At 32.9% G+C, this 27,191-nt stretch overlaps 3 protein-coding genes across 5 annotated transcripts in view; all 3 read right to left on the bottom strand.

The window, feature by feature from the left end:
• Positions 1 to 1,499: 1,499 nt before the first annotated feature.
• On the bottom strand, positions 1,500 to 7,661 carry LOC102601621 (histone-lysine N-methyltransferase SUVR2-like). Of its 2 annotated transcripts, none has more exons than XM_015311877.1 (8): positions 6,675 to 7,661; positions 5,884 to 6,457; positions 3,905 to 5,034; positions 3,104 to 3,366; positions 2,546 to 2,612; positions 2,390 to 2,440; positions 2,168 to 2,263; positions 1,500 to 1,802 (listed from the first exon to the last, which is right to left on the bottom strand). In XM_015311877.1, the coding sequence occupies exons 1-7, from the start codon at positions 6,861 to 6,863 to the stop codon at positions 2,171 to 2,173; spliced, it is 2,367 nt and encodes a 788-aa protein (XP_015167363.1). In that variant the 5' UTR covers positions 6,864 to 7,661; the 3' UTR covers positions 1,500 to 1,802; positions 2,168 to 2,170. The 2 variants fall into 2 exon arrangements, with proteins under 2 accessions (XP_015167363.1, XP_015167364.1); XM_015311878.1 differs by having other exon boundaries at positions 5,884 to 6,448.
• A 3,889-nt stretch (positions 7,662 to 11,550) lies between these two features.
• On the bottom strand, positions 11,551 to 15,199 carry LOC102601067 (uncharacterized). Of its 2 annotated transcripts, none has more exons than XM_006354374.2 (4): positions 14,828 to 15,199; positions 14,582 to 14,647; positions 12,202 to 14,010; positions 11,551 to 12,091 (listed from the first exon to the last, which is right to left on the bottom strand). In XM_006354374.2, the coding sequence occupies exons 3-4, from the start codon at positions 13,864 to 13,866 to the stop codon at positions 11,927 to 11,929; spliced, it is 1,830 nt and encodes a 609-aa protein (XP_006354436.1). In that variant the 5' UTR covers positions 13,867 to 14,010; positions 14,582 to 14,647; positions 14,828 to 15,199; the 3' UTR covers positions 11,551 to 11,926. The 2 variants fall into 2 exon arrangements, with proteins under 2 accessions (XP_006354436.1, XP_006354437.1); XM_006354375.2 differs by having other exon boundaries at positions 14,844 to 15,199.
• Positions 15,200 to 25,306: 10,107 nt separating this feature from the next.
• The window catches only part of LOC102605881 (homeobox protein 3), a 5,251-nt gene continuing 3,366 nt past the window's right edge, over positions 25,307 to 27,191 (bottom strand). Inside the window, exons 4-5 of the mRNA XM_006354471.2 lie at positions 26,580 to 26,940; positions 25,307 to 25,548 (exon numbers count right to left, since the gene is read on the bottom strand). Of these exons, the coding sequence (XP_006354533.2) occupies positions 26,644 to 26,940 (297 nt within the window). The 3' untranslated portion in view covers positions 25,307 to 25,548; positions 26,580 to 26,643. The remainder of the gene's footprint in view (positions 25,549 to 26,579; positions 26,941 to 27,191) is intronic.

Below are 27,191 nucleotides of genomic sequence, written 5' to 3'. Positions count from 1 at the left end.
TCATTGAGAGAGTTGAAGGTGTAATGAAAATAAACAAAGGTACCATTTTATGTGGTGCAAAAAAGTATGTAAAAGATCTCCTAACAGAACTCAAGAAAATGAAGCTTTTACTCAAAGATGCTGAAGTAAAACAAAATGAAAACAAAAAATTATGTGATATGATTGAGAATATTCGAAGGATCGCGTTCAAGATCGATGATGAAGTGGAAAATTACTACTTTGAGGTAGCAAAAAGTCGAAAAATTTGGTTTAAAGGTGTTATGGCACACTATAAGAGGATATATTATGGTAAGCAGAAGAAGTTTCAGTTGAGGATGGTTACATATAAAAGTCATGTGAAATGGTATATAAGGAAATTGGAATGTTATGGTGTGAAGAAGATAGTGCATGTAAAAGATTCATGTAAAAAGGTCGATAGCTTAGATAGATGGGAAGAAATTACAACTACGGTTAAGAAAATGGAGAGTGAGTTTGAAGATGTTGAGAAGTCAAAGTTTGTAAGTGTGTATGTGTTGAATGAGGATAAGGTGATGGAGAAAGCAAAGGTGTTGGTTCAAAGTTTTGAGAGAATTTGATGTTAGTGTCTATCTTAGCATGATGGGAGTTTGGGTGTTTCAATAGGAAAGAGATTATCAGAGTATAACACAAGATCGGCTTTTCTTGCTGTCATGGGGTCGACCTTTTAGTATTTAGTTGTTTCTTGACTTTTTAAAAAAAAAATGTTGCATGGTAATTAGTAAGTACTAGACTATTTTCTTTGACTATAGTTTAAAGTATTTGGACTTATTGTAAAGTTATTATCTACCTCATGACTTGCTTCATAATATGTTCTTTTAATTATAGTTGTTTATGGACTTATTTTGGTGTTGCATAGTATGACAGACAAGATTTACTAATATATAGTCGCTAGTGTAATTTAACATGTTACATTAATAAGAAAATAGATGTATTTATAAAGCTATATCGCGTTTACGCAAGGTCAGGGGAAGGGGTCACACTCGAAGGGGTGTAAGGTAGGCAATCAATTCTAAAACACTAATTCCACGGCTCAAAATCGTGACTTATATGTGATATGGAGACAACTTTATATTGTGACACAATCATCAATGACTGTTATGGCCTCGAAAATAAGTAGATAATTCTATCATGACACAAGCATTAATGACTAATTTCATGGCTCGAACCTGTCACACAGAGACTAGGCTATCCCTTCAATGCAAACTAGACAATAATTCATGGAAAAGATTTGTAACCTTGTGGTCCCCAAGTCACTAGCTAAATGCAAGGTTTTAGCACAACAATAATATATGGATACTCTGAATGTATTGCATTTTAGCAAAGAAGTGTAATTCAAGACTTTTATCAACCATCAACTCCATTAGAGGTTCGTGCCACACTCACGAGGGACTGAGATGTTGACGAAGTAGAGAGTTAAATGAGAGGTAAGAGTCGAAGGTGAGCCAATGGGCTTCTCAGTGTATACTGGGCAAGTAGGTATTTAAGAAGTAATATACTCAAATAAAACATGTTTTTTTCCAACATAGTCAAATGCAAACTCATCAACTGGTAGAACATAACATCAGCAGTTGTTTTTTAAAGAAAAAATAAAATTTTGCTTCTTGATTGAAGCGATCAACATCATCAGGAAGAAGGAATCTTCAACTGTGTTAACACCAGCTGTTCTTTTCCAGAAATAACAAAACTATGTTTCTTGTTTTACCTATATCATATCTATGTGAGCTATCGATGGGATCAGCATCATCAGTGAGGAGTAATCTTCATCAGTGTATACTTCCTCGCTCCTGCAAGTAACGGTATCTGATTAAATATAAAGATCGAATGAAGTAGTTCACAATCAGCAAGTATTTTGAAGTGAAACACGCGCAGGAATGGCTTTAAGTTACTCTATTCTACAACAAATGGTGGACCTAGTAAACATTTCTATGTACTTAAGGCTGGTAGGTAGAACTGTAAAGGAAGGAATATAATTTAATCAATTGGCAGATTGATTCTGGTCGCGAGAAGATATAAAGGGCAGGAAGAGATGTGTGTATAATACATATCATAAAGCTCTAGAGAAGTACTCAGGTCAATATGCGCATGAAAATAGTAGGCAGATTTCACTGCAGGGCGAGTATAAGAAAGAGAGGTAAAAAGTTGAACTGACTCTTCAAAGGCCGGTGTCACGACAAGATTTACTTCCACAGCAGCACTTGAAAGCTTTCACTGGATGACTATGATCGGTGAAGTCAATACCATAATCCTGCAATGTAGCAAATTTGTAATGATTCTTCGTATATACTTATCTTTGACTTAACTCATGTTTCCTATATCAAAATGACAAAGTTATAATAAAAGTTATAGAGTTCAACATAGATAGGGGCTTTACCCAAGTTAACTCTTCTAAAGCATTAACTTTCCTCATAGTGAAAAAAGCGACCTGCAGTGACATTAAAAAAAGATGCTTGATGTAGATAGTGCACGGATTTCTAAATAACAGAGAGATACTTCAAAAAGCGTTAAGAGAAAGATAGATAACAAGTACATGGTAGTAGTGATGATCTGGAGTCTCTACTTCAACTGGGATCTCAATCAAGTTACCTTCATAACATCTGGTCAAGATAAAATTACAATGTGGTTAGTTTCAGTCCACATTGCGAAGTAAAAAAGAATCAATGCACTTTTCTTGAATGTAAATGTGATTCTTAGAAACAATAAAAGCAAAGAACGAGCTGTTGATCATGCAAAGAACAAAAAAGGGACTTGTAATGGTGCTCTACTGGGGGTTTATTCCATGCCAAATGTACTTCAAAAGGAAAGCCATAACAAAAGTAATCAATTGATTATTACATCTCTACATGCAATATATGGGGTTGCATCTAATGCTTATCTATCAGTTTTCTTTCCAAACTTGAGGAACAAAGTAATCGAAACAAAGAGAAACATGTTGTTTGTTAGTAGGTAACAGCTGGTGGACATGAATATTATCTACTTTGTAGAAGAAGTGTACAAACCACATATCACCAGGTTAATGTAAGAGGGGAGAAGAAGAAAAAGAAGAAAGGCAATTACAAAGAGAAAAGGATGAACATTAGAGCCTAACCTATGATTAATGAACCTTGCAATATTGCCATAGTATGTTGCATCCAAACAAAGTGCCTCCTCATCCTTCAGGACACCTTCCGAACCCCAGTCTGCATCTAGCAAAACTGGATATGTGTGTCTCTCACCAGCAGTTTGCGTGTTTCGCTCATACAACTCTGTGTTGGTCACTATTTCTCCTACATATTCACAAACAAAAGCACCTCTAGGCAAATCCTCCAGTGCCCTGAGACCCCAACCTTTCCCATCAGCAGTCATAAACACCTGACATACAGGATAAGAATGTGTCAAACAATTTCTTACTACTCTAGGTTTCTTCAGAAGTATTGATCATGCACAAAACCTTTCTTTCCTTTTTGGATAAATCAGATATCATTTATATTCACACCAAGATGGAAAAAACAATATATACAATATAGACTATAGTTCAACCACAATAAATTACTTCCTCTGTCCCAATTTGTGGCACACTTACCCTTTTAGTTTGTCCCAAAAAGAATGTCACATTCATATAATTAGAAATAACTTAACTTTAAAATTCCCCTTTTATGTCACACAAGGGCCTAAGGTGTGTTTTAGTCCACATTTCAAAAGTCTTCCTTAATTTCTTAAATTTTGTGTCAAGTCAAAGTGTGCCACATAAATTGGGACAAAGGGAGCATCATGTTTTCCCAGACCAATAATTTAAATGACTACTCCTAACATCATTCTCACTAGTACTGAAACAATCTCCTATTTTTTATGTTCACAAAGAGCCAAAGTTATGGTACATGAAACTCTAGGTTTGCAATATTTTTCTAACCTGCAATGGCACTGCTATGCCTCGCTGAATAACACGATTTCCACATCCCCTGCTGCAGCCACATTTATGCCAGCACTCTTTGATAAATTTCCTCACCAGATGACCCTTGCACAGGCCAGACACGCTATTATTCTTAGACCTTTCAAGGGGACAGTCCTGACAATATACTAAACCATGCTTTTGGGGTTCACAACTCATTGAGATGCAACTCTCAAGAAACTTCTCCTTGAGCAAACCACCTGATGTGTAGGCAAATTCACCCCCTGTTTCACCAGCACAAGCACAGGGTATATCTTGAGACAAACAATCCCCGCTGCAGTTTGAACAACAGCTGTCATCTGATATACGAGCAAGAAGAAACTTCACATATGCGTTTTGGAAAATAACACTTTTAGGTATGTACTTAAAGACAGGCAGGACGTGGCTGAATTCATTAATCAACGAAATTTTATGCTCCTCTTGACCATTGGCGATGTCTTCAATATAATAAACAGAATTACGAAGACCAGGAGATGAGTGTTCACTTTGAACAAGCACTGAATTGTTCATAGTTGAAGAGGCAAGGAGTTTAAGAAGCTTGTTAGTGTTGTCCTTCTCAGCACCATTAATCCTTGTACCATTAAAATCCACCATATAGCACATTATATCCCTATTTCCTGAAGCTGGAAATGTTGGAATTTGAGGTAAGATTTTGATAAAATTCGACAATTTGAATGAGCCATTGCTAGTGTCTGGAGCAAAGTGCAATTCATGATTAGTAGCATCATATCTGACACCTACTGGGTGAAGTTTCTGAGACCCTATCCCAGCTGATGGCTCATTTACTGCCTTGGCCTTGGTGCCAACTGTCAGATAGCATTTACACAGATTTTCCATCAGACTTAGCAGAAAACCAGGTTGAGAAAATCTGTAGGACTTCATATACTTTTCCTCCATCCGCTTAAAGACTGCATCTAAACTTGGTGGACAAAAATCTGATGAAGAATATGTCTTATAGACAAAAGAGACTTTCACCTCCCCGTTTGGGGAGGAAGCAATAATTAGTCGTGATGAATTTGTTGCATCTTCTTCAGTTCCTTCTGTACCCAGATGTTCAGAGTTGAGACACTCCAAGTTTTGTTTATCAATTCCTTTCAATTCCAAAAAAATATGACAGAATTAAACTTCTAGACTATAGATAACATTCACATTTTGGTAAGACTTAGAATTTGACTACAAAACCAAGAGGAAAAGAACACAAAAAAAAAAGGATTCCCAACTTCAGACATACAATTTACCAACAAAAAGAGAAAACAACTTATGACCCCATCTGATTCAACAAATCTTATGTTCTTCATTCACATAGCTTTTTCCTTTTCATCAACCAAAAATATCATTTGGCTTACTATGAGCAGAAACTAATGTGTAATTACTATAAACCATAAGAATCTTACAGCTAGCTTGTATGAAAGACAAAGCTCAATCGAGAGAGGAAGATGTAGCTTTTTTGTAAAAAGCGTGTATACAAATATGATTTCACAACTTTGATTTGTATAAAGATCACTAGAGGCAGAACAAATTCATAGAATTTTCCCTCAGAAAATTGTAATCATTGAAGCTTCATAAAGAAGAAATACCAGTGGAGAATGGATTAATATATAGCAGTATGGCTTTGCTGTCTTTCTTTGGCTTTCATCAGTTAACACATTAGCTTCAAAAATATAGTTATTGATATTAGCAAGTTAACTCCTCCTATATTTCTCCCTTTTAGTCAATAATTTCAATATTCACGTCCTGAATTAGTGAATAATCACCAAAACTAGCATACATGACAGTCAAAAGAGACTTCAAAAAGAAAATACATCTAGAGAATATCAACAGAATGGGCATCAAAACTCACAAAAAAGAACAACCCGTTCACAGTTTCAAAGTAGAACCATGTCTGGTGAGAGAGACAGAATAATCTTATTAATAGTTAACTCTACACATTGAAGGAATACCTGAAGGGAAAATTGCAAGAGGAACATCAAAACCTGGCAGGTTATCAGAAAGTGGGATAGCATCACTGAAGCCATACTGAACCAGTGCACCTTCATTGGATACATCAGTAGAACCCATGACGTTTGGCTCTTCCAGGCTACTATTATAAGCTAATCTTCTTTTGGGTATCACAGCAGGATATGAACGAGATGTATCTCCCCTTTTCTTTAATTCCAAATGAGATGACAGAGTACAAGGTCCTCGCATGTCATCATCAGAGAGTAGTACAATCTCATTATCCTCCTCTGAAACAGGAGAAGCCTCTGAAGAAATCTGCTTCTTACCTTTGCGCTGATAATGGTTCAAGAGAGAAAGACGCTTCAGTTCAGCATCCTGAGTTTCATAAGACTCGGTGGTGATTTCAGCCATCTTCTGCTTGCTGGAAGGCTGCAACTCTGAAGTACATGCGTCAGCACTAGGGCCGGCATTGTGTTTAGCAGGTGAAGAATGATTTCCCTGGGAGTAGAGCCTAGATCTTTTCAATGGTGGTTCATTTTCTTCCGGTTCATCTTCCAATGAGGATTTCTGCTTTTCCTGATCATCAGGGGAATTAAATGACATGCTTTCACATTGAAAATTGGAAGGAAAAAAGTAAAGATGAATGAGCATCCTATTTTTCTATTTGTGCATGATGTCAAGATACATATAAATATTACCACACATAATCTTTAGAAAGGATTCACATGTCACAAAGGTTATCATGTGGTTATGGACAATAGAAATAAGCACTGAATCATAATAATAACAATACCTTAGACTCTTCGCTGTCTATAGTAGACTCCAAAAGAACAGAATAATTCTCATCTTCAATAAGCTTCCAGTTTTTGTTGTACAAATTTAGAAGGTTCCTCAAAACTGGCTTCACAACTGTTTCACTATAGCCAAAAACCTTCATTGCCTCAAAGGCCTTTGTAACTCTAGACTTCGGGTTTGGCGCCATTTAGTATACTAATGTAGAACTTTAAGGAGCTCAATGAGGTTGAGGTATATCTTCTTCCTTTCAATGCCAAAAAAAAAAAAAGAGAAAACATTACATCTGCATTTCAACCACAAACAAGAAGATGCAGAAACAATGTCTGAATTTTACCAACGTGATGACTGGAATAATTTATGCATAGCATAATAACTTACTAGATGACATTCCATGTTGAACGGTCTTCAATACAGATCTATGAGGACTCCTAGCATTTTTTTCAGAAGCTAAAAGGAAGTACTATAGAATGTTGGTTTTATCAAATACTACATGAATTAAAAAAAAACACAGGATGATATTGTTAAGCATAGTGTAATAACCTCACAAGTGGGGTCTGGTGAGGGTAGTGCGTACGCAGCCTTGCCCCTACCTTGGGAAGATAGAGAGGTTGTTTCCGATAGACCTTCAGCTCAAGTAAAGTATAATAACAACAAGTATTGTTAAACCGATACTTCATCATGTGCAGAAATTCCTATAGAGCTAAGTCTGAGACAGTAGATGACTACTTGACTGCATAATAATCAGTTCATCAGTCATCATATATACGTAGTAATGCAATTTTCTCCCACAGTTCACTAAGTCATGTTTCATAACTGACGTCTTCTCTATTACTATTTCTTTTAAACATCTTCTCTATAATCTTTTTAAACAGGAGTAAGGGAAAAGTCATCTCATGACTGGAACTGGTGCAAGGCAAGGCATTCCACATTAACTATGTCCTTCAACCCCCTAACCCCCATTCCCACAACCCATAGTATTTTTCTAGATTATATACAAATGTTTTTAAAATAATATTTTTTGCTTACGTAACGGACACAAGAAAATAGGCATAAAACGCACTTATTTATTTATGTATTTTAATGACCTTGGTGTCCGAACCAGCTTTCACACACCTCAACTAATTCCATGGGATACTTGCCTCCCACCAGCAACAAGTACTAGAAAACTCTGTCCACCAAATCTAGGACAGATGGGGAAGAATCACCTATTATTTTTGTCTCCGCTGAAATTTGAACTTGAAACCTCATGGCTCTCGACCACTTCATTGACCACACAAGACACACACTTGGGTGCAAGAAACCGACTTATTTTCCTAAAAAAACATTTTCCTTCATACCGAACACACCCTAAACCTAGTATACATCAGAAACAAAACTAATGAGATTTCACAGCATCAAAGAAGCAAAACCATTATTTAACAGATGAAACATAAAATAAAAATTACTAATCGAAACAGAACCATGAACACCTTAACATGGGGAATTCAGAATCAAATTTTATAAAAAGCAAAAATACAAAACAAAGAGAAAACAAAATGTGGAATAGCACAGATTCCAAATAAAGACACAACAAAGATTTTATTTTTTCTGCTCTGTTCTTCCTTCAAACACAACAACACCAACACAGAGTATGTGGTGCATCCAAACTGCTCCTCCCTAAACCAGAGGTCTCGGATTCGAGACAAAAAATTCTTGATAGAAAGTGAGAAACCAAACAAAAAAACACAACAAAAACAACAAAATACATTTTAAAAGGTAAAAATTTTTATATCATTTTCTTCATTTTTTCTTCTGCATGAAACCATTTTCACTCTCTAATATCAATGGGTTATATACCCCAACACAGAATCACTCAATGCAAGACTGACCCCAGTAGTTTTTCACCGAAATTCTTCCACAAATCCCAAAATATCAAATAAAGTATTCACCTTTTTACCTTAAAAAACTTGAGGATCAAGAAACATTCATGTGGACCATACTCTAACAAATCGCGTTCATCTGAATCCAGTACTTTTGACTCGAAGCTTAAATTTATTTGATGCAATAAATATGAACATATAACTTTATAGATATAATGGTGGGTCCAAACCCTTAAACTTCGAATTCTGAATTCGCCTCTCGATAATTAAAAAAAAGAAGGGATAAATCACTGTACCTTTTATGGAAAAGTTGGAGAAATAGCTATTACTTTAGCATTAAGAAGCATTTGGACTCCATCACAACATTCTTTTCAACAATGGTGAGAGATAAAAGCTCCAATAAAAATTTCCTATGAATATATAAAACCAAATAATTTAATTCTAAGTATAGTTAGTAAATATGGTTAACTAATAAATGAATTCATTATAAGAAAAATTTGGGAAATCTTATTATGTTGACCGAAAATGATTAAAATTGCCCTTAAACTATGTGAAATAGATTGTTTATACCTTCCGTTACATTTTGGGATCAAAATTGCCCCTGCCGTTAGGTCGAGAGGTTAGTCTTACTTGCCACATGACTAAAAATTTGAGTTTTTTTTTAACTTTTGAGGGTATTTATGATCTTTTGGAATAACGATAAGGATATTTTTTATCCCAAAATATAACGAAGGATATAAGTGGGTCTATTTTGCATAATTCGAGAGTAATTTTGACCTTTTTCTATAAAATAAATTGTATGACATTCTATTTTATTTTTCACAAATTAATGAAATCTAAATTTTGTACTTTGGGGCTATAAACTATGAATATATTTTAATAAAATAAAAAGAAGTTTCACTCGACTTAAGTTAATTACATAAAATGCGAATAAATTATTTTATAAATATCTATAAAAGAAAATAGTTACTTTTTACTGTCAATTGTATTACAACCTTCTGCCTTTTTCACTCCACCATTGACTCTGGCATTTCACAAATGAAAAAAAAAAAACATTTAAATGGTTTGTTTTTATTTTGGTGGAAATAACATGAAATAATTTTACTGATGTTGATTATAGGTTGAAATAATAGTTTCCTAAATTATATTTTCTTTCAGAAAAATATTTTTTTTGACATGCGAGTCAAATTAGATATAATTCGGTTTATATGTATTTTATTCGAAAAACTTAATTGACATGTATTTGCAATACACTAACTCTCTCCTCTCTCCCACGACCCTATCCTTCTCTATACTTTTATTTCACAATGTATCTTAGTTTCATATTTTTATGTATTTATATATTTAATATCAATTTCATATATCGATGTATTCAAAATCAATTTCATCTAACATATTGTCCATATTACCTTATTCTATTTCAATATATTGATATGGCCATTACCTTTCACTTATTAAAAAAATGGAAAAGAAATCGACATTTCTTTAATTTTGTAACGATCATTATATGTCTAGCGTAGTTATTATGTACGTGATTGAAAAATTGTTGAGATGTATTTCAAATTCTTCGATAACAATTAAAACGAAAGAATATTTATCACTTCATCACAATCTTTATTAGTCGCGACTAAACTTTGACCTAGTAGGATATGTTGACAGAATGAATTTGACCAATGTAGACCGTCTGATTGTTTCATCACGACCGTTGATTTTATAGATTAATCCTGACCACTCATCTTTACTGATCCAACGGCTCATATCACAACAGAAGATTCCCCAAATCTCTTATTTCCTGTTTGGGAAATCAGTCTAATACAAACAGAGGTTTACAGAACACAGTCTTTACCATTTCCTCTCAATTTGTCTCTTTTTACTCAAAACAAACACTGTCTTATCAGCTTTTTCAAAGGTAATACTGCAAAATATATACTCATAATAGGGGGCAAATTTTGAAATTATCTTACAGTGACTACACGACTACACATTTAATTTATTGATCACTAAGTCATACCCTTGAACGTGTAGTCGTGTGATTTGACACCAATGCTAGAAAAGATCAACTATAATCCCCTCATAATTTTACTGTATAATGAAGTAAGAATAAATAGCATTTTTCAGAGATCATCACCAACCAACTCTCTTTTTATGCCATTTTTATCGAAAAACGTAACCTTATTATATGTATATTTTTAAAATTCGTTTTGTATATGTATACATAGTTCAAGCCGAAAGCAATGAATTCAAACAAAACATGTCCAAATGCCTATACTACTTCCATAACAAGGTCACTCATCAACAAGCTTGCTACTTCCATATGTAGCACTCAATGCTACAATAAACGAAAGACATAATACATTAACATGACCCTTAACTTGACTTCAATAAACAACTATGCTCTCCAACTTTGAGCGTGCACAAGTAAGCACTTGTATAAAATTAAACAAGTAGACACACGTGTCCTACATGACATAATACACATAGGATGTCACGTAGGACACAAAATTGTCATGTAGAGTGCCATGTAGAACGAACATGTCTATTTGTTCAATTTTATACAAGTTTAAGTGTCTGCGTGTGCACACCCAAATTTAAAGGTCATAGTTGCCAGCTGACGCCAAGTTAAGGGTAATATTTATGTATTATGCCTTAACAAAAGCATGAAAACAATTGCAACATAAACATAAGGAACCGAAGAGTTTAACCAATGCCTAAACGAAAGCATGAAAACAATTGCAACATAAACACAAGGAACCAAAGAGTTTAACCAACCGTCTCCAGACCCCACTTCTGGGATTACATTGAGTACGTTGTTCTCGTTGATTAGCACAAAGAAGTTTGCAGGATTGAGTTTACCATTGACACAAAGTATGTCATCTTAGATGAGTTCCAAGAACATGTGTAAAGAAAGCATGGAAATGCAGTGATTCATCAATAGTCTACACTGTGAACATAACATCACACATGCTAAAATCAATGAGAGAGAGAGAGGCCTCTTACAATCAACGGTAGACGATATTGAAACATAACTGAAGTTTCCATTGATGCCTGAAAGTTGCACTAAAGATCAAAGGATCAACAAACCACTCAAAAATCAATGTGTTTCGACTTTCAGTAACTTAATCAACGGTACAAATGGATGTCCCCCCATCCAATAGACGATTTGTACACTGACCGCTGCTTCTAAAGTGTATCATTCATTACACTAACAAAATAATAATGTGAGCTAACAAACGAATTTCCTATCTAATAATCTATTAGCTAAGATAAATTAATGAACATGAGAGACAATCAGATGTTATATCTTCGAACCATTTCTAATGGTCGATTTGTCTGACTTCTTTTAAAAGTAGAGAACTATAACAACAGATACCATACTTTGTGTCATCTTACTTCACTTCCTGTACAGTTTCGGTCGTAGGAAAGGACTATGTCTATGAATGAAAGCAGCAGCTATGGCAAAAGACTGCAAAGCTGATAGAGTCGAATGAAAATGGATGTAATACAAACCATCATGAATATTCGACATTTTCATGACTGGTGCACTTTGTTTTGAACCCTGCAAGATCGGGGAAAAGAAAATCGGTTAGTGACATTTCAATGCTCCACTTATTCAAAAGCATAGTTGCTTGAAGAACATAAAGAACAAAAACTTATAATGACATAGACCTGTATATAGAGATCAAAAGTTTGACAGTCTCCAGATGTAGTTTGTGATGAAGCTTCATTTCCAGTGTTAAGAACTGTGAGGGGGCACCCGAGATCCCAGCCTCCACAATCACAGTGCCCACCAGAGCTCCACCGCTCCAACAGGCTTGACGGCCCAGCATGTCTGCTTCTAGGTCCACCGTGAAAACCACTTGGAATTATAACATCCGTGCTTGTTGAGCATTCACTGGTGCCACGTGAACGACATTCCACCGATATCTCAGGAGGTGCATTTTTACTTCCAGTCGGAGATTTCTTGAGAAACTTCATACCCCAGCCACCCTTCTCTGCCTCCTTGGAGCTGTCATTAAGAGGATCTCTGGTAACAATGGCAGCCAACTCAAAATTTGGCGGAATCTGTTGATCTAAAAGAGCATTGCCGCATGAATAATAATCATCATACATATCTATGGATGGCGTCCAAGAAGCATCTTCAAGAATGGCGCTTGTTCCCCCGAACTTGGATAAGCTTCTCTGCTTATAAGACTGACTAGTTCTGAACACATCTGTCACTTTCTTTGCCAATTTTTTGTTCTTCCTGAGGATATGACTTGATTGTATCTCATCCATATATTGATCCATGGAACCAAACACAACAAATCGCGTCTCCATAATCTCCAGCTTGGTTGAGCTGAGTGTCACTGAAGTTGACACAGTCATTTTACCTACAAGTTGTGATTCCCTTGCAGAGAAGGCGCGTTCCTTTTTGCCTTCTGGTCTTGAATGAAATGTGTAAACATAATCGAGAAACTTATCATCAGGTGAGTCGATCTTCAGCAAATCAGCTACATAAACTTCCTTTTTACCATCTATGGAAAAGACATAATGTGGTAAACCATTTTTCCATCTCCTCTGGAGCATTCCTTGAGAAATAGGGGAAGCCGCTGAAAGACAAGATTGATCCGAGCATGTCGAAGCTGTACTAGATACAGAAAGAACCCTTCTGTGTACATGCTCAGATCCATATGCATGATCTGCCATCTCCTTCTGTAGCTTCTGTGCTGAACTGACACTAAAACCACCGGGAGAGCTCATGAAATCAGAAAAACTTGCTTCTTCACTGTCATGTATATTTTCCTTTCCAGAATCAACAGTACAGTTAACAGATCCAAATTGATTAAGTAAAGGACTCTTTAAAATGTTCAGCATACTCTTACTACCAGTTATTGCACCAAGAATCCACTCCGCGGAGGAGTCAGGGACATAACTTGACTCAATCCCCACAGTTTGAGGGCATTCGATAGCCAGATTACCATTAGTGCAGAGATTTTCATTTCTAACCTCTCTTGAACCTGAACTCTTTGATAAAATTTGCATCTTTGAAGAGAAGTTACATGTGGAATGTATGTGTACCAATTCAAGGCAGCGAAGGAAGTATCTTTCGTCAAAACTTATTATATGCTTTGGAAGCTTATTTTGTAAGCCAAGAGAACTATGAAAGAACAATTTCTGAGTGCAATTTCCTGTAAAGCGCGGGTTTCCTAATCTAAGTAGGTGCTGTGGTTCTAACTCTTCTATTAATCTTGTCGACAAACAACTATTCTCCTCTGCTTGTTCTTCCTTGTTCACAAACTGCAATAAACCTTCTTTATTAGGTCCATCCTTGTCCATGTTTCTGCGTTCCATATTGCACCTCCAAGGTGATTAAACATTAGAAAGCAGGTAAATGAACTTTCTTCCTTCACCTTCCGCGATATAAATACGGTTTACACAAAGAGACCAAAATCCACCAGCACTTGTATCGTCCCAATTCTAATTTCGGGAAATAGGCTGAAATGAAATGGAACTACTAGTTAATGCACAAGAATTTTTAGTCATGAATCAGAAGAAAGAATCTTTACCAATTAAATTACTCCAAAGATTAAAACTTGATCAAACAATGAACCACAAGAGGGTCTACACACAACAAGTCTTTTGTAGGTGAACGAGATTACAAGGTGGAGAATCGAACTCAAGGTGAGAGTTCAGGTAGCCAACCAACTTAGCTACTAAGATTCCCCGTCTACAAAACAAGTCTCAGGCTTTGTAACAGCTGAAAAACAGAAAAAAGATCAAATCTTTGGCAACAAATCTCCTTACAAAAACAGAAATCTACTTGTGGTGCACTTCCCAATAGCTGGGAGAGACACAAACAGTGAAACAGAAAGAACAAAGAAGAATAAACAGTGTTATATATATCTAGATCCTAATTGCATTTCAAGAACCAATAAAGACAGTATAAAGAATTGCAACAACTGCCAGACAAATTGCACAAAAAATACAAACATAACATGTCCAACAAATAGTAAGCAAAGTACTAAACATCAGAAGTAAAATCAAAGCTCAATAACTTCCTACTCACCTCCAAAAAAATGAAACCCCACTTCAAATTCACCACTCAGATCAAGCTTTATGCTCTTCCAATCCCCTTCAGAAACAGCAAACACCAAATAAAGATAACTTAATGTTAGTCAATTTCAAGCCAACCCCACTAAACAAAGATAAGATGTACAATTAGTCCTTCAAAAAGTCTATTTTAAAACAAAGTAGAGAAAGAAAAGGAAGAAACTTTGGCTATTAAAGAAACAAAGAAAGAAATAAAAATTACTTCTACAAAAGTATACCACATGGAAGAAACCTCATCCACCACTTAGACAAATCTTGATTCTAGAAGAAGAATACCAAACCAAACACATAAATAATAGAGTAAAGGTGAAATCTTTAGCTAAATTCAACTAAATGGGGTTCAAAGAGGGTGTGGGGTGCATAAGCCATGTTTGGTTTATTGGAAAAATTAGGCAAAACTATAGAATAGGCAATGGTGGGGTCCAAGATTTGCTGAAATCTTGCATTTTCAAGGTCCAATCTATGGAATAAACCAAACCCCTCTTAACCTCACCACCCCACATCTATAAACGAGTGAAAACATGAAAGAGACATACAGAAATGTGTATGTATAGGTAAGAGAGTAAAGAGAGAAAAAGGGAACAAAAATGTCTTAGCTGGTTAGCACAATAGGATCAGTGCTGGACTATTTGGCAACTTGGCACTATGTCATTTCCTTAACAAATTTTCCTTTTTTTTTTCTTTGAAGGTTTTATTATTTTTTTAAATTAAGCTCTCATTTGATAATAGATTTTGAAGTTTGACATTTTGAGTTTTTGAAATTGTAATTAGATACGTATGTATATTTTTAGAAAAAAATTTGAAGTTACGTGAGTGAAAGTCCTGGTCAAAAGTTGAAGCTAGTTTTTAAGAATTTGAAAATATTTGAAGATCGAATTTTTAAAATCTGATTAAATTTCATGGTCAAATAGATATTTGAACTAAATTTTATGGTCAAACATATATTTGAAGATAATTTTTTGAAAATATATAGTCAACGCTAGCTAAATAATTAGTAGGCATTTGGTCATAAATTTTAAATACTTTTCACTTTATTTGGAATTTATAGAATTGAAAATGAAGTTATGTTTGGTTATACTTTTTGCAAAGAATATTTGAATTACTAGGATGTACTTAAATACAACTTCAAAAGTGAAAAGTGAGTTAAAAAATAAATTATAAGATATTTTCCAATTTTTAAATATAAATTTGAATTTAAAATTTTTATCATCAAACACCAAATTTTAAATAACATAAATATTATTCCAAAAAAATAATTATTTTTTATGACCAAACGAGTACTTTGTTGTTTTGATCAGGAAAAACAGGTTATTTATTGCTATAATTAAGAAATTCAAAAGAAAAAAAAAGTCATTAAGCAATAACTAAGAAATTTCTCATAATTTTTTTCTTATCATTAACTTAAAGTCACAAATGGTCGCTATTGCATGCGGCTAATCAATGTTGTTACATTTTGTTGAAAATAAATAACTAAGAAAAAATCTTTTTGGCCAGAACGATATTTTACCTATATTAGTTTACTTTTTAAAATATTTTTACCCTTTTAACTTTAATACATTTTAACTAAAAAATGAAAAAAATATTAATTTATTTTAAAATATAAAAAATATTATAATTTTTTTAAATTTCTGGCAATTCATTCAATTTATGACATTAGAACATATAAGTATATGGTTTTCAACGTCACATCTTTAGTAAAAAAAATAATATTTACACGTAAATCAATAACATACGCAAAAAACTTTCTATATTAGTATCACTTTTTTTAAAAAAAAATTTACTATAAAGTGTCATATTTTATATTTATACTCAGTATTTTCATAAAAGTGGTATCTTACTATTCTATGATGCCGCTTGAAGCAAGTATATACGTTTTTGTGCGAGAAATCGCGTTAAAATTTTTAAATAAAAATATTTATTTTATAATTATTTTTTTTGTTTGTTTTCTATTCGGTATTCAAAGTCTACATTGGAGCCCCGATTAAATTTGGATCGTGCATTTCAAAATTCATTCGGAGGTGGCGCTTCCAGCAAGATTTTTTTCATATCCAGGTCTCAAACCCAAGACTTCTAGTTAAGGGTGAAACAATCTCATCACTACACCACAACCTACGTTGATGTTTTCTAACTATTCAAATTATATAATATGGTTCACAAAATTAGTAATTCTACAAGTATGCCACCATTGACCATCCAAATGCAAGAAAACAAAAGGACCCTGCAAAGATATAAATAAACATATGTACCCAACAACCTTGAATCTTGATACCTTTTACTCATCACTTTTCTTCAACACATGTGACTTCTCTAATATATATATATATATATATATCGGGGCGGAGTCAATTTATTATCAGGGGTTCATTCGATCCTCCTTCGACGAAAAATAATATTATCTATATATAATTAAAATTAACTTGTATATATATCGAACTCTCTTTAATTAGTTCGTGTGTTTCTTTTTTTAGTTTTTAAACTCCCTTAATTAAAATCTTGGCTCCACAACTATATTTATATTATTACTTTCTGACTTAGATCACGTACAGGGTAGGACATATTTTTTTATTTTATTTTTTTGGAGGTGTTATCTTTCAAACATGTTTTCGAAATTAATGTTATAGACATTAGAAATGTTCTTTTGTGAAATTAATGTTTGGTGGTAGATTTGTCTGTGAAATAAATTAAATATCATATCATGATTCAAATTATTGAATATTGTCATGTTGCTAGTGTTTTTTAATTGTTATTGTTGTGTTATCTTGACTTGTTTTTTTTTTTAATTTTGTTTAATCTGCGGCGCAAAAAGCTCAGTAGATTGGAAACTTGTGATGTATTTGGAATTAAAAAAAAAACAATAAAATTGATAATAAAAGAGCAAAATTTTACTTTTTTAAAAGAATAAATGTGATTAGATATATATAGGTCATAGGAGAGAATAATAAATTGCCATTTTATAAAGTTAGGATTAGAGTTAATTGACTTTATAGATAAACTTCCAAGGAGGATATTATTTCAACCTAATTACTAGACTTTCGATTTATTCGACATACCTATATGATGGAATATTTTTTCAAACTTCAAGATGATTGATTAAAATATATAGTTATATATAGTTATGAAAATATTGAAAAAGAAAAGGTTATTTTCAAATTAGGTCGAATAAAGGAGGATTGCTCAAGCGTGCTTTATAAGAAGATTAATTAGGGATTTTGTCTCAATCTGATGTGGAATTCTTTCCATCAACATATACCCCCTCAAGTCTGAAGCCAAACATTCTTTATCTGGCGTTTCAGTATCATTCAGTTTGGAGCATGACATTCAAGGATCGAGAATACATTTCCATCAAAATCTAACTCTTAAAGGATACTATAAGTAAGAAATATTTTGCTAACGATAAGGAATGAATGGACCAAAAGTGTATTGCACGGTAAAATTGAGCAATTTCGATTAGTATATGTATCGATAAATTTAAATTATCTCCCTTGATTTGGTTCTAGAGTTGTAACTCGATGGATAAAAGCTAGCATTGTTATGGAAATAGAAACATCGATAACAATCAATGTGATTGGATGGTTGGAACTCCTTTATTCTTGATTAAAGGTTTCGGATTCGAGCCAGCTCTAGAAATAAAACAATATCATTTGGAGCGTCATCATCAGAGTTATGCGAGTGGCAGCCTAGTGGAGCTAGAAATTTGATAAAGAATGTGCAACTTTTCTTCTCAGTTATATTAATTAAGGGTATGAAAAAATAAATATAAATACATACACACTCATATAATAGCTAAAATTTAACTTCTGTACACCACATAATTTTTCAGTAAAAGGTGTGCAATGAACCACCCTTCTCTTAATTAGGTGGCTCGTTCATGAGTCTTGCAATGTACAGATCTAAATTTAATCAAATCTTAATATAAATACCGAACATCAAGTATCAAGTAGTTGAAAGAAAATATATATTGCCAACTATTTTCTTATTGAGTGGTATGCAGCAAATATAGTTATCATATTTAATTTCTTCTCAATATTTTGTTATGCATTAAAACCATAGACAACTATTAAGATAGTGCATGCACATGGTGATCCATTAATTCACTTAATGGAGTGAACAATTTGTTGATTTCGACTTTTCAAATGATGAATGAAGTGATCCACTTATTACACAAGGTATTCATACGTTTGCCTTCAATTGATTAGTTCAATGACTACAACAATCATAATTATTAGATTCCGTATCTTTTTTAGAATAAGCGTTTAGTACGAAGAAACATATTTTTCACAAATTAAAAAATAAATACGTTTTCTATATTTATATACTTTTTAATATTTGATAAGAAGACAGAAAATATTGTTTCAAAAGCATGTAGTGGAATGGAAGTAAGCGAACAAAATCATTTTTCTAATAATATTTTATGATATTTGATAAGGTAGCAGAAAATATTATCATAAGAATATGTAGTGGGATGAGAATGGGCATATATATAAGGGATAAGAGTCTGAAAAATACCTTAATTTTGGTCGAATTTGTTGTTGTGATACTAAACTTTCATGAGAACCTATTACCTCCCTAGACTATTTAATACCGTATTTTAAACATATATATTTACCCACGTGGAAATAAAAAATAATGCAAAATTATAAATAGTAATGTGTCCACGTGGACACATATATACCTTTAAAAGACATTATTAAATAGTTTTGGGGGTAAAATATACGGTATTAAATAGTCTAGGGAGGTAATAGGTCCTCATGAAAGTTTAGTATCGCAACGGCAAATCCAACTAAAGCGTTGAGGTATTTTTCAGACCCTTATCCATATATATAACGTGAAGTGTTATTTTTATAGAACATGTTTTCTCGATTTTTTCAGTGAAGTTATTTTTCTAATGCTTTTTGACGTTTGGTAAGAAAGTAGAAAATATCGTCTCAAATGCATGTGATGGATGAGGGTGGTTGGGGTATTGGGGTATAAAGAAGACAATAGTGTGACAATGTTACTTTATTATAAAACATGTTTTTTCTAGTTTTTCGATTGGAGAAAATATTTTTCTAAATACATTAATTAACAAATATGTGAAATATGAAAAATATTTTGCACCTTACCATACAAACCTTTTTTTTCTTTTTAAATTGTCAATGGGAAAATTGTATAAAATAACAAATTATTAATTCAAATTAAATGTTATAATCACAGTTTCATTTAATTCTAATCCATAGCAAACACTTTGTCATCGCCTTTCTCCCCAGATTTCTCGCTCGCCACTCTCCAGGTCTCGCTCGCCAGTTTCTCTCTAGCCTCTTTCACTTTATGGCAGCCTCTCATTTGTATAAATCGATGGTAGTCTCTCGTTTGTATAAATAGTTGATAGCTTTGTATAATTATAAGTGTATAGGACGAAAGTATATGTATTATGGGAAAATGCATAAGTACCCCCAGCCTATGCCCAAAATTCCTAAGACACACCTAGCCTTTACTAAGGTCCTATTACCCCCCCGAACTTATTTTATATATAATTTTCTACCCCTTTTCGGCCTATGTGGCACTATCCTTGAAAAAATTGTCAACACGCGTTGGGCCCACAAGATAGTGCCACATAGGCCGAAAAGGGGTAGAAAATTATATATAAAATAAGTTCGGGGGGGTAATAGGACCTTAGTAAAGGCTAGGTGTGTCTTAGGAATTTTGGGCATAGGCTGGGGGTACTTATGCATTTTCCCATAATACATATACTTTCGTCCTATACACTTATAATTATACAAAGCTATCAACTATTTATACAAACGAGAGACTACCATCGATTTATACAAATGAGAGGCTGCCAGCGATTTATTAAATCTGATGCTCTAAAATTTACTCATTGCCAATATGGTTATGACACAAAATTTCCATTAAGCTTTCTTATTCCACTTAATTGTTCGTTAATTGTAAAATTCAAAGAAGAGAAAATTAGGCATTAGTCAAAATTTGAAAAGTATCCTATAAATATATAAACATAACACGTTAATGTAAGACTAGAAGACTTATTATTTTGGATTTAATGAAAGTTACAAAGATATTTGTTTAACATATTGTTTAACTTTTGAATTTTCTTCTGTTCAACATAGATAATTATCTCACATAAATTCAGACTAATTGCAATAGGTTTAGCAAACATAAAAATCATATTTGTATGTTATAACTATAGTTTGTATAATTGCGTTACATAGCAAACTTTAGCATCAGATTTGTATAAATCGTTGGCAGCATCAGATTTGTATAAATCGGTGGCAGCCTCTCGTTTGTATAAATCGCTGGCAGCTTTGTATAATTATAAGTTTATAGGACGAAAGTAAATGTATTTGTATATACAGTTTTCTCTTGCTTTAAACAAACACAAACACAATTTATACCTTTGTGTTTGTATAAAGTGAGAGAGGTGAGGGAGAGTGGCGAGCGAGATTCTCTAAGGAGAGAGGCGAACGAAAAGATATGTATATATACAGTTTTCTATCACTTTATACAAACACAAACATAATTTATACATTTGTGTTTATATAAAGTGAGAGAGGCTAGAGAGAGACTGGCGAGCAAGACCAGGAGAGTGGCGAGCGAGAAATTTGGGGAGAGAGGCAATGACAAAGTGTTTGCTACATATTAGAATTAAATGAAATTGTGGTTATAACATTTAATTTGAATTAATAGTTTGCTATTTTATACAATTTTCCCTCAAATAAAAGGGTTAAATGGAAAAGAATTGTGATGTGTGACGATTTCATCAATCCAATTTAACGACGAATTATTAAAAAAAAAACATGTTAATCACGAATTATTTAGCAATAAATTAGCGATAAAATTACTGACAGTCTATATTGTCTATGCAACAAAGACAACAGCACATTCACTAAAAAAAATAATCAAATTTGAAATTTAAATTCATAAAATGGACATGAATCCAGAATATGCTCCAATAATTGCAACACTAGAAGGGTGTTTATTAGTTTTTATTATAAAAACATTATCTCATTGATTTTGAATTTAAAATTTTGAATTCAAGAAATAAATACAAAAGGGACATGACTTTATAAACTATTCACTTATTTTCAGAGTTACAAAAGTCAAATTTAGTAGTTACACAATGTATTAAAATTGTTTCATTTTTGAAAACTCAAATTCAGGTGGTGGTAGGGCCAAATTAAAGAATCACTATGAACCAATTACATGGATCGTGACAGGATGGTTGCGATTTTTGCATCCTTAATTAACTAAAGTCTCGAATTCAAGCAATTCGAGAATGAAAAAACTCGAAAATGAAAAAAATTATGTTGGAAATATCGTCGCCAGAAATGGTCATGGATTCAGATTTGTCAAGCTCCAATGTGGATATCAGAGACGGAAAAAAAAACATGTGAACAAAATTTTGAGTATTAATGCAATGAATCGCAATGAAATCTTGATTGACATAGAAATGTTTGTTTGTACGATTAACAACTATTTAACCAACCAACTCTTGAGAATAAATAAATAAATCCTTGTTGTTCATCAAAGTCAAAAATTTAAATGGTGAGAAATTATATATTACTGTTTTAAGGTTGATTTTGTCAAATGTTTTAGTCAAATTATTTTTATTAAATTTGTTGTATTCCAGATAATGGAAGTGAAAATGACTTGTTGATTTAATTACCTTCAATTTAGGCAAATTTAATTAGTTGGAAATTGGAAGTGTCAATGTGATGCTTGTGATCTTTCACTTCCTCTCACCTAAATATATCACATTGTGGTGTCTGGTACGCTTCCTTTCATTTTTAATCTAAAATATCATATTTCGAAATTTTGAAATAAAGATATCTTAAATAAAAAATGTTTTACTCTTAATTATATTCATATTCACATTAGAAAATTGTTTTAAGGATAAAACACTTTCTATCGAAATCAACTTCATTCTCAGGACTCAAATTCAATATCTATCAAATCAACTTTATTTTCAGAACTCAAACTCGGGACCGAATATTCACCACCCCATTAGAATCTTTGGAGAAAATGTAGCATGTGGCTAACCATATTCCTTGTTTTATTAACACCTTCTTTTGCAAAAGTTTGTAAGATGGTTTTAAAATGGAGCTTTCAATTGCCCCTCCAAGAAAAGGAAACTTTGTACTATTTTAAAATATAATAATATATGGTTTTATAATTCAACATATGATCACAAGAGTTTTGGTAGGTACATAAATTCATGTCATTTGAAATATGTTAAAGTAAAGCACTTCAAAATATGAACCATATATATATAGTCATCTTTCCCTTATTCCTTTTTAGGCAAATTCCAACTTTTTTTATCATTTAATTTCCTCTTTAATTTTCAGAAAATGTATACCTAGCAGTATAATTTGAGTTCTTCTTTTTTTTTTAAAGGTATTTGGAAGTTAAGCTTTCATTTGTTTATAGATTTTAAAGTCAGAAACTTGAAATTAAAATTTTGAGTTTTTAAAGTACTGTATGGACGTGTATAAAGGACAAATATACTCCCGAACTATCGTAAATGGTATGCAGATACCCTCCGTCATACTTTTGGGACATTGGTGCCCCTGCCGTCCAAAAACTAGAGCATATATGACTGAAATCCCAGAGATACACCTTAACAATATTAAGGTCCTATTACCCCCCTAAACTTTTTTTTTTTGTAATTTTGTACACCTTTTTGGCTTACGTGGCATCCAAATATCTCCCACGTGTGTCAACAACATGGAATCACGGAGTGTGCCGCGTAAGACAAAAGGTGTACAGAATTTAAAAAAAATGAGTTCAGAAGGGTAATAGGACCTTAGTTTAGTTAAGGTATGTCTATGAGATTTCAGTCATAGTCTAGGGGGTACTTGTGCCTTATCCCTATCAACAATAACATTTGTACCAGATGTATTGTACACAAATAAAGTTGTAATGTATCTAATAGAGGTGGAGTGATGTATCCGATGTTAAGAGAGAGAGAGAGGGGAAAAGGGGATTTTTGTAAATAATTCAAATGGTAGGAATTCTTTAGAGATTATGTTATCTTAAATCGTGTAATTGCGTAATTTTTCCATAAAAAAGTATATGATATTTGGCATTGTTAAGACCACAATTTTATTTAAATGTTTGAAATATGGCGTTGTCAAGGTCACATTTTCAGTTAAAAAAGAGAGTATTAAGTGGCAAAAACACACCTAAACTACCATATCTTTTTTTTAGTTTCATAAACTATTGAAAGTGTGAGAAACACACTTAAACTATCACTCATTAGTTTGAAAAATACATTTCAATGTTGACTGGACCAAATGTGTGTATACACACACTCTGACGGGTCTGGCCCAAATTTCCATTCATGTGTTTTTTTTTGCTAACACGTTTTTTATTAGTTAAATATCAAAAACACACCTTCCCTATTGCGAGTGCGAGAAGCACCTAACTATCACTCATTCATTAGTTCGAGAAACACACACATATTCAATTGATTATTATAAAGTGAAGTTTGGTGTTTCAATTTATATTTTCAGTTGGGATTGTTACTGTATTAATTATATGTTGCCACTTTTGGTCATGGTGGATTGTTTTCCACGTGACAATCTATGTGGAAACTTCTTTTAAAAAAAGAAGAAGAAAAGAGTGTAGTACATCCACCATCACATATTATTTGAGGCGTGTTTCTCAAATTTATTAGTGATATTTTAGGCTTATTTCTCCCACTCCAAATAGTTTAGGTGTGAAACTAAAAAAAATGGATAGTTTAAGTGTGCTTTTGACATTTCATTTTAAAAAAAAGACTCAAATATGTCATCGAACTTTGAGAAGTGACTCATTTATGTCATCAGTTAAAAGTTTGGGTCATCTATGCCATTTTCGTTTGAGAAAAGGCTCATCCATAACATTATTTGTTAACGAAAACAATTTGATTTCGCAAAACCACTTTTTACACGTGGTCAATTATGATTCAACCATATCATTAATTAAATATATTTTTAAATGAAAAAGGATCAGATATGACATCGAACTTTGAGAAAAGGCTCATCCATAACATTATTTGTTAACGAAAACAATTTGATTTCGCAAAACCACTTTTTACACGTGGTCAATTATGATTCAACCATATCATTAATTAAATATATTTTTAAATGAAAAAGGATCAGATATGACATCGAACTTTGAGAAAAGGCTCATCTATGTCATCCGTTAAAAAATTGGTTCATCTATGTCATTTCCGTTAACAAATAATGGCACGTATGAACCTTTTCTCAAACGGAAATGGCATATATGAGCCAATTTTTTTAACAGATGACATAAATGAGGCTTTTCTCAAAATTCGATGACATGTTTGAGCTTTTCCCCTTTTAAGAAAATGTCTGAAGTTTGGCATTGTTAAAGCCAGAACATTAGTAAAAACAAGTCTCAAATTTGGCATTGTCAAGGCCATAACCTCAGGGTTTTTTCTTATTATGGGTATTGACAAGGTCATAACTTCGGTAAAAATATCTGAAATTGATCTTAACAAGTCATTATATATCTGAAGCTTGGCCTTACCAAGGCCACGACTTCAACCCAATATGTTTGAATTTTGACCTTGCAAAGGTCAAAACTTTAGTAAAAAATATGCTTGAAGTTTACCTTATAAGTCAAACCAAACTTCAAGCAATTCAAAACACAAAAGTGTAACTTACAATAGCATAACATTTACAAAATTTACATGCCCTAACTAAAGGACATTGATTAAGTTATTACAAGTTATTCTTTGTTTTCTCTAATTAATTAGTTTATGACTAATTAATACATCCTATTGGAAACAAAATTCTGCAAAATTGTATCCAAAAAAAAGTTGACAGCTGATCAAATCCAAGATTGCTTGATGCAATATTTGATTCACATCACACCAATAATATATATAATGAATTCCACCTCTTCTTCTTTCACCACCTAATACTGTTACACAATATATTTTATGAGTTTAATTATATACATTAATATTATAAAGTAATTTTTACACTATGAAAACACCTAAAAAGTAATTATAACTATTCATAGAAAAGTTGTGACTAGTAACATGACAATAAGCCAGATTATCTGCTACAACATGTGAGGGTGAATGTAATTTTAGTATATTGAGTTTATTTGAATTCAATATTTTTAATGTAAAGTATAAATTTATACATAAGAATATATTAAAATTATAATAAATAATATATATGAACTCATAAATTTTAAGATATATTGGGTTAAATATGATGTATTAGGTTGGGCCCTCGGCCTCTTCTATTTATTAATTCGATCCATTTTGATCGTCCAACTCAACACATATAAGACTTTGGTTGGCTTTAGTTAAATATGTAACCCTATTTGACCTATGGAGAAATCTTTTTAGTTAAATATGTAACCTTAATGACACATTTATGTGTTATGCCCAAAAAGAATGACACATTTTTATATTTAGTGGTAACAATTTTAACTTTTAAAATGACCATTTTATCCTTCATGAGACGATTTAAGCCTCACAAATATCTATAATTTATTTTAGAGCACGAGTTCCAAAAATAAAACTTCTTTCTTTTTTTAAATTTCGTGTCCAGACAAGTACCATCACATAAATTAAGACCAAGATAGTTATTTAAAAAAAACATAGGGATAAGGCATAAGGATCCCCCTAGACTATGACCGAAATTTCAGAGACACACCTTAACTAAACTAAAGTCCCATTACCCTCGAACCCCTTTTTAAAAACAATTGTACACCTTTTTGGCTTACGTGGCATCCAAACATCTCCCACGCGCATCAACTACGTGGAGTCACAGAGTGTGTCACGTAAGCCAAAAGGTGTACAAAATTAAAAAAAACAAATGAGTTCAGAGGTAATAGGACCTTAGTTTAGTTAAGATGTGTCTCTGAAATTTTGATTATTATCTAGGGATATTTGTACCTTATCCCAAAATACATATGAAGGGTTGTTAGAAGAGTACCTTGTTATATGTAGAGGAAGAACTTATAGGAGCACATTGTAGAGCTTTATAGAAACTCTTTAACTTAGTGCATTTGACCATCTGTACAATAGAGAGGTGTGCACATATCATAGGGACCATTAGTAGTTGGTACATGACAATTGGTGGTGAAAATTGTGGCATTGTTGTCAAGATGAGTTGAAGATGTAACCATATTTGGATGATACATAATATTATTGAGTCTAACATCTTCATGACTAATTGTATCCTCTTCAATAGTACCACAAGAATTTGCTTTACTTGCCTCACCAAATTCATCATTTCTTGCAAATCTTCCCCTCACTCTTGGCCTACTATCTGCTAGTGTTTTTCTGCATGCATACTGCAAATTTTGGGGTAGGATTAATTTCACGTATAATCACTAAATTTCACAAAAAAAATAAAAAATTGTCGGACAAAAGTAATTAAAATTTACCAATGGTAGCAAGTGTAATTAATGGTAATATGGTGTTTTCTATAGTCTTTTGGGTATGAAGCAAGGATGAGTTGTCTCCCTTCCTCTTTCGATCCAAACACTCGATGCATGTAGTTTTCATGGTCACCACTTTTGCCTCTATTAGGCGGCGACCCCCC

Source organism: Solanum tuberosum, unplaced genomic scaffold, assembly GCF_000226075.1.
Source record: "Solanum tuberosum cultivar DM 1-3 516 R44 unplaced genomic scaffold, SolTub_3.0 scf00174, whole genome shotgun sequence".
In the NCBI taxonomy this organism is placed as follows: Eukaryota; Viridiplantae; Streptophyta; class Magnoliopsida; order Solanales; family Solanaceae; genus Solanum; species Solanum tuberosum.
This window is presented reverse-complemented; position numbering and strand designations above follow the sequence as displayed.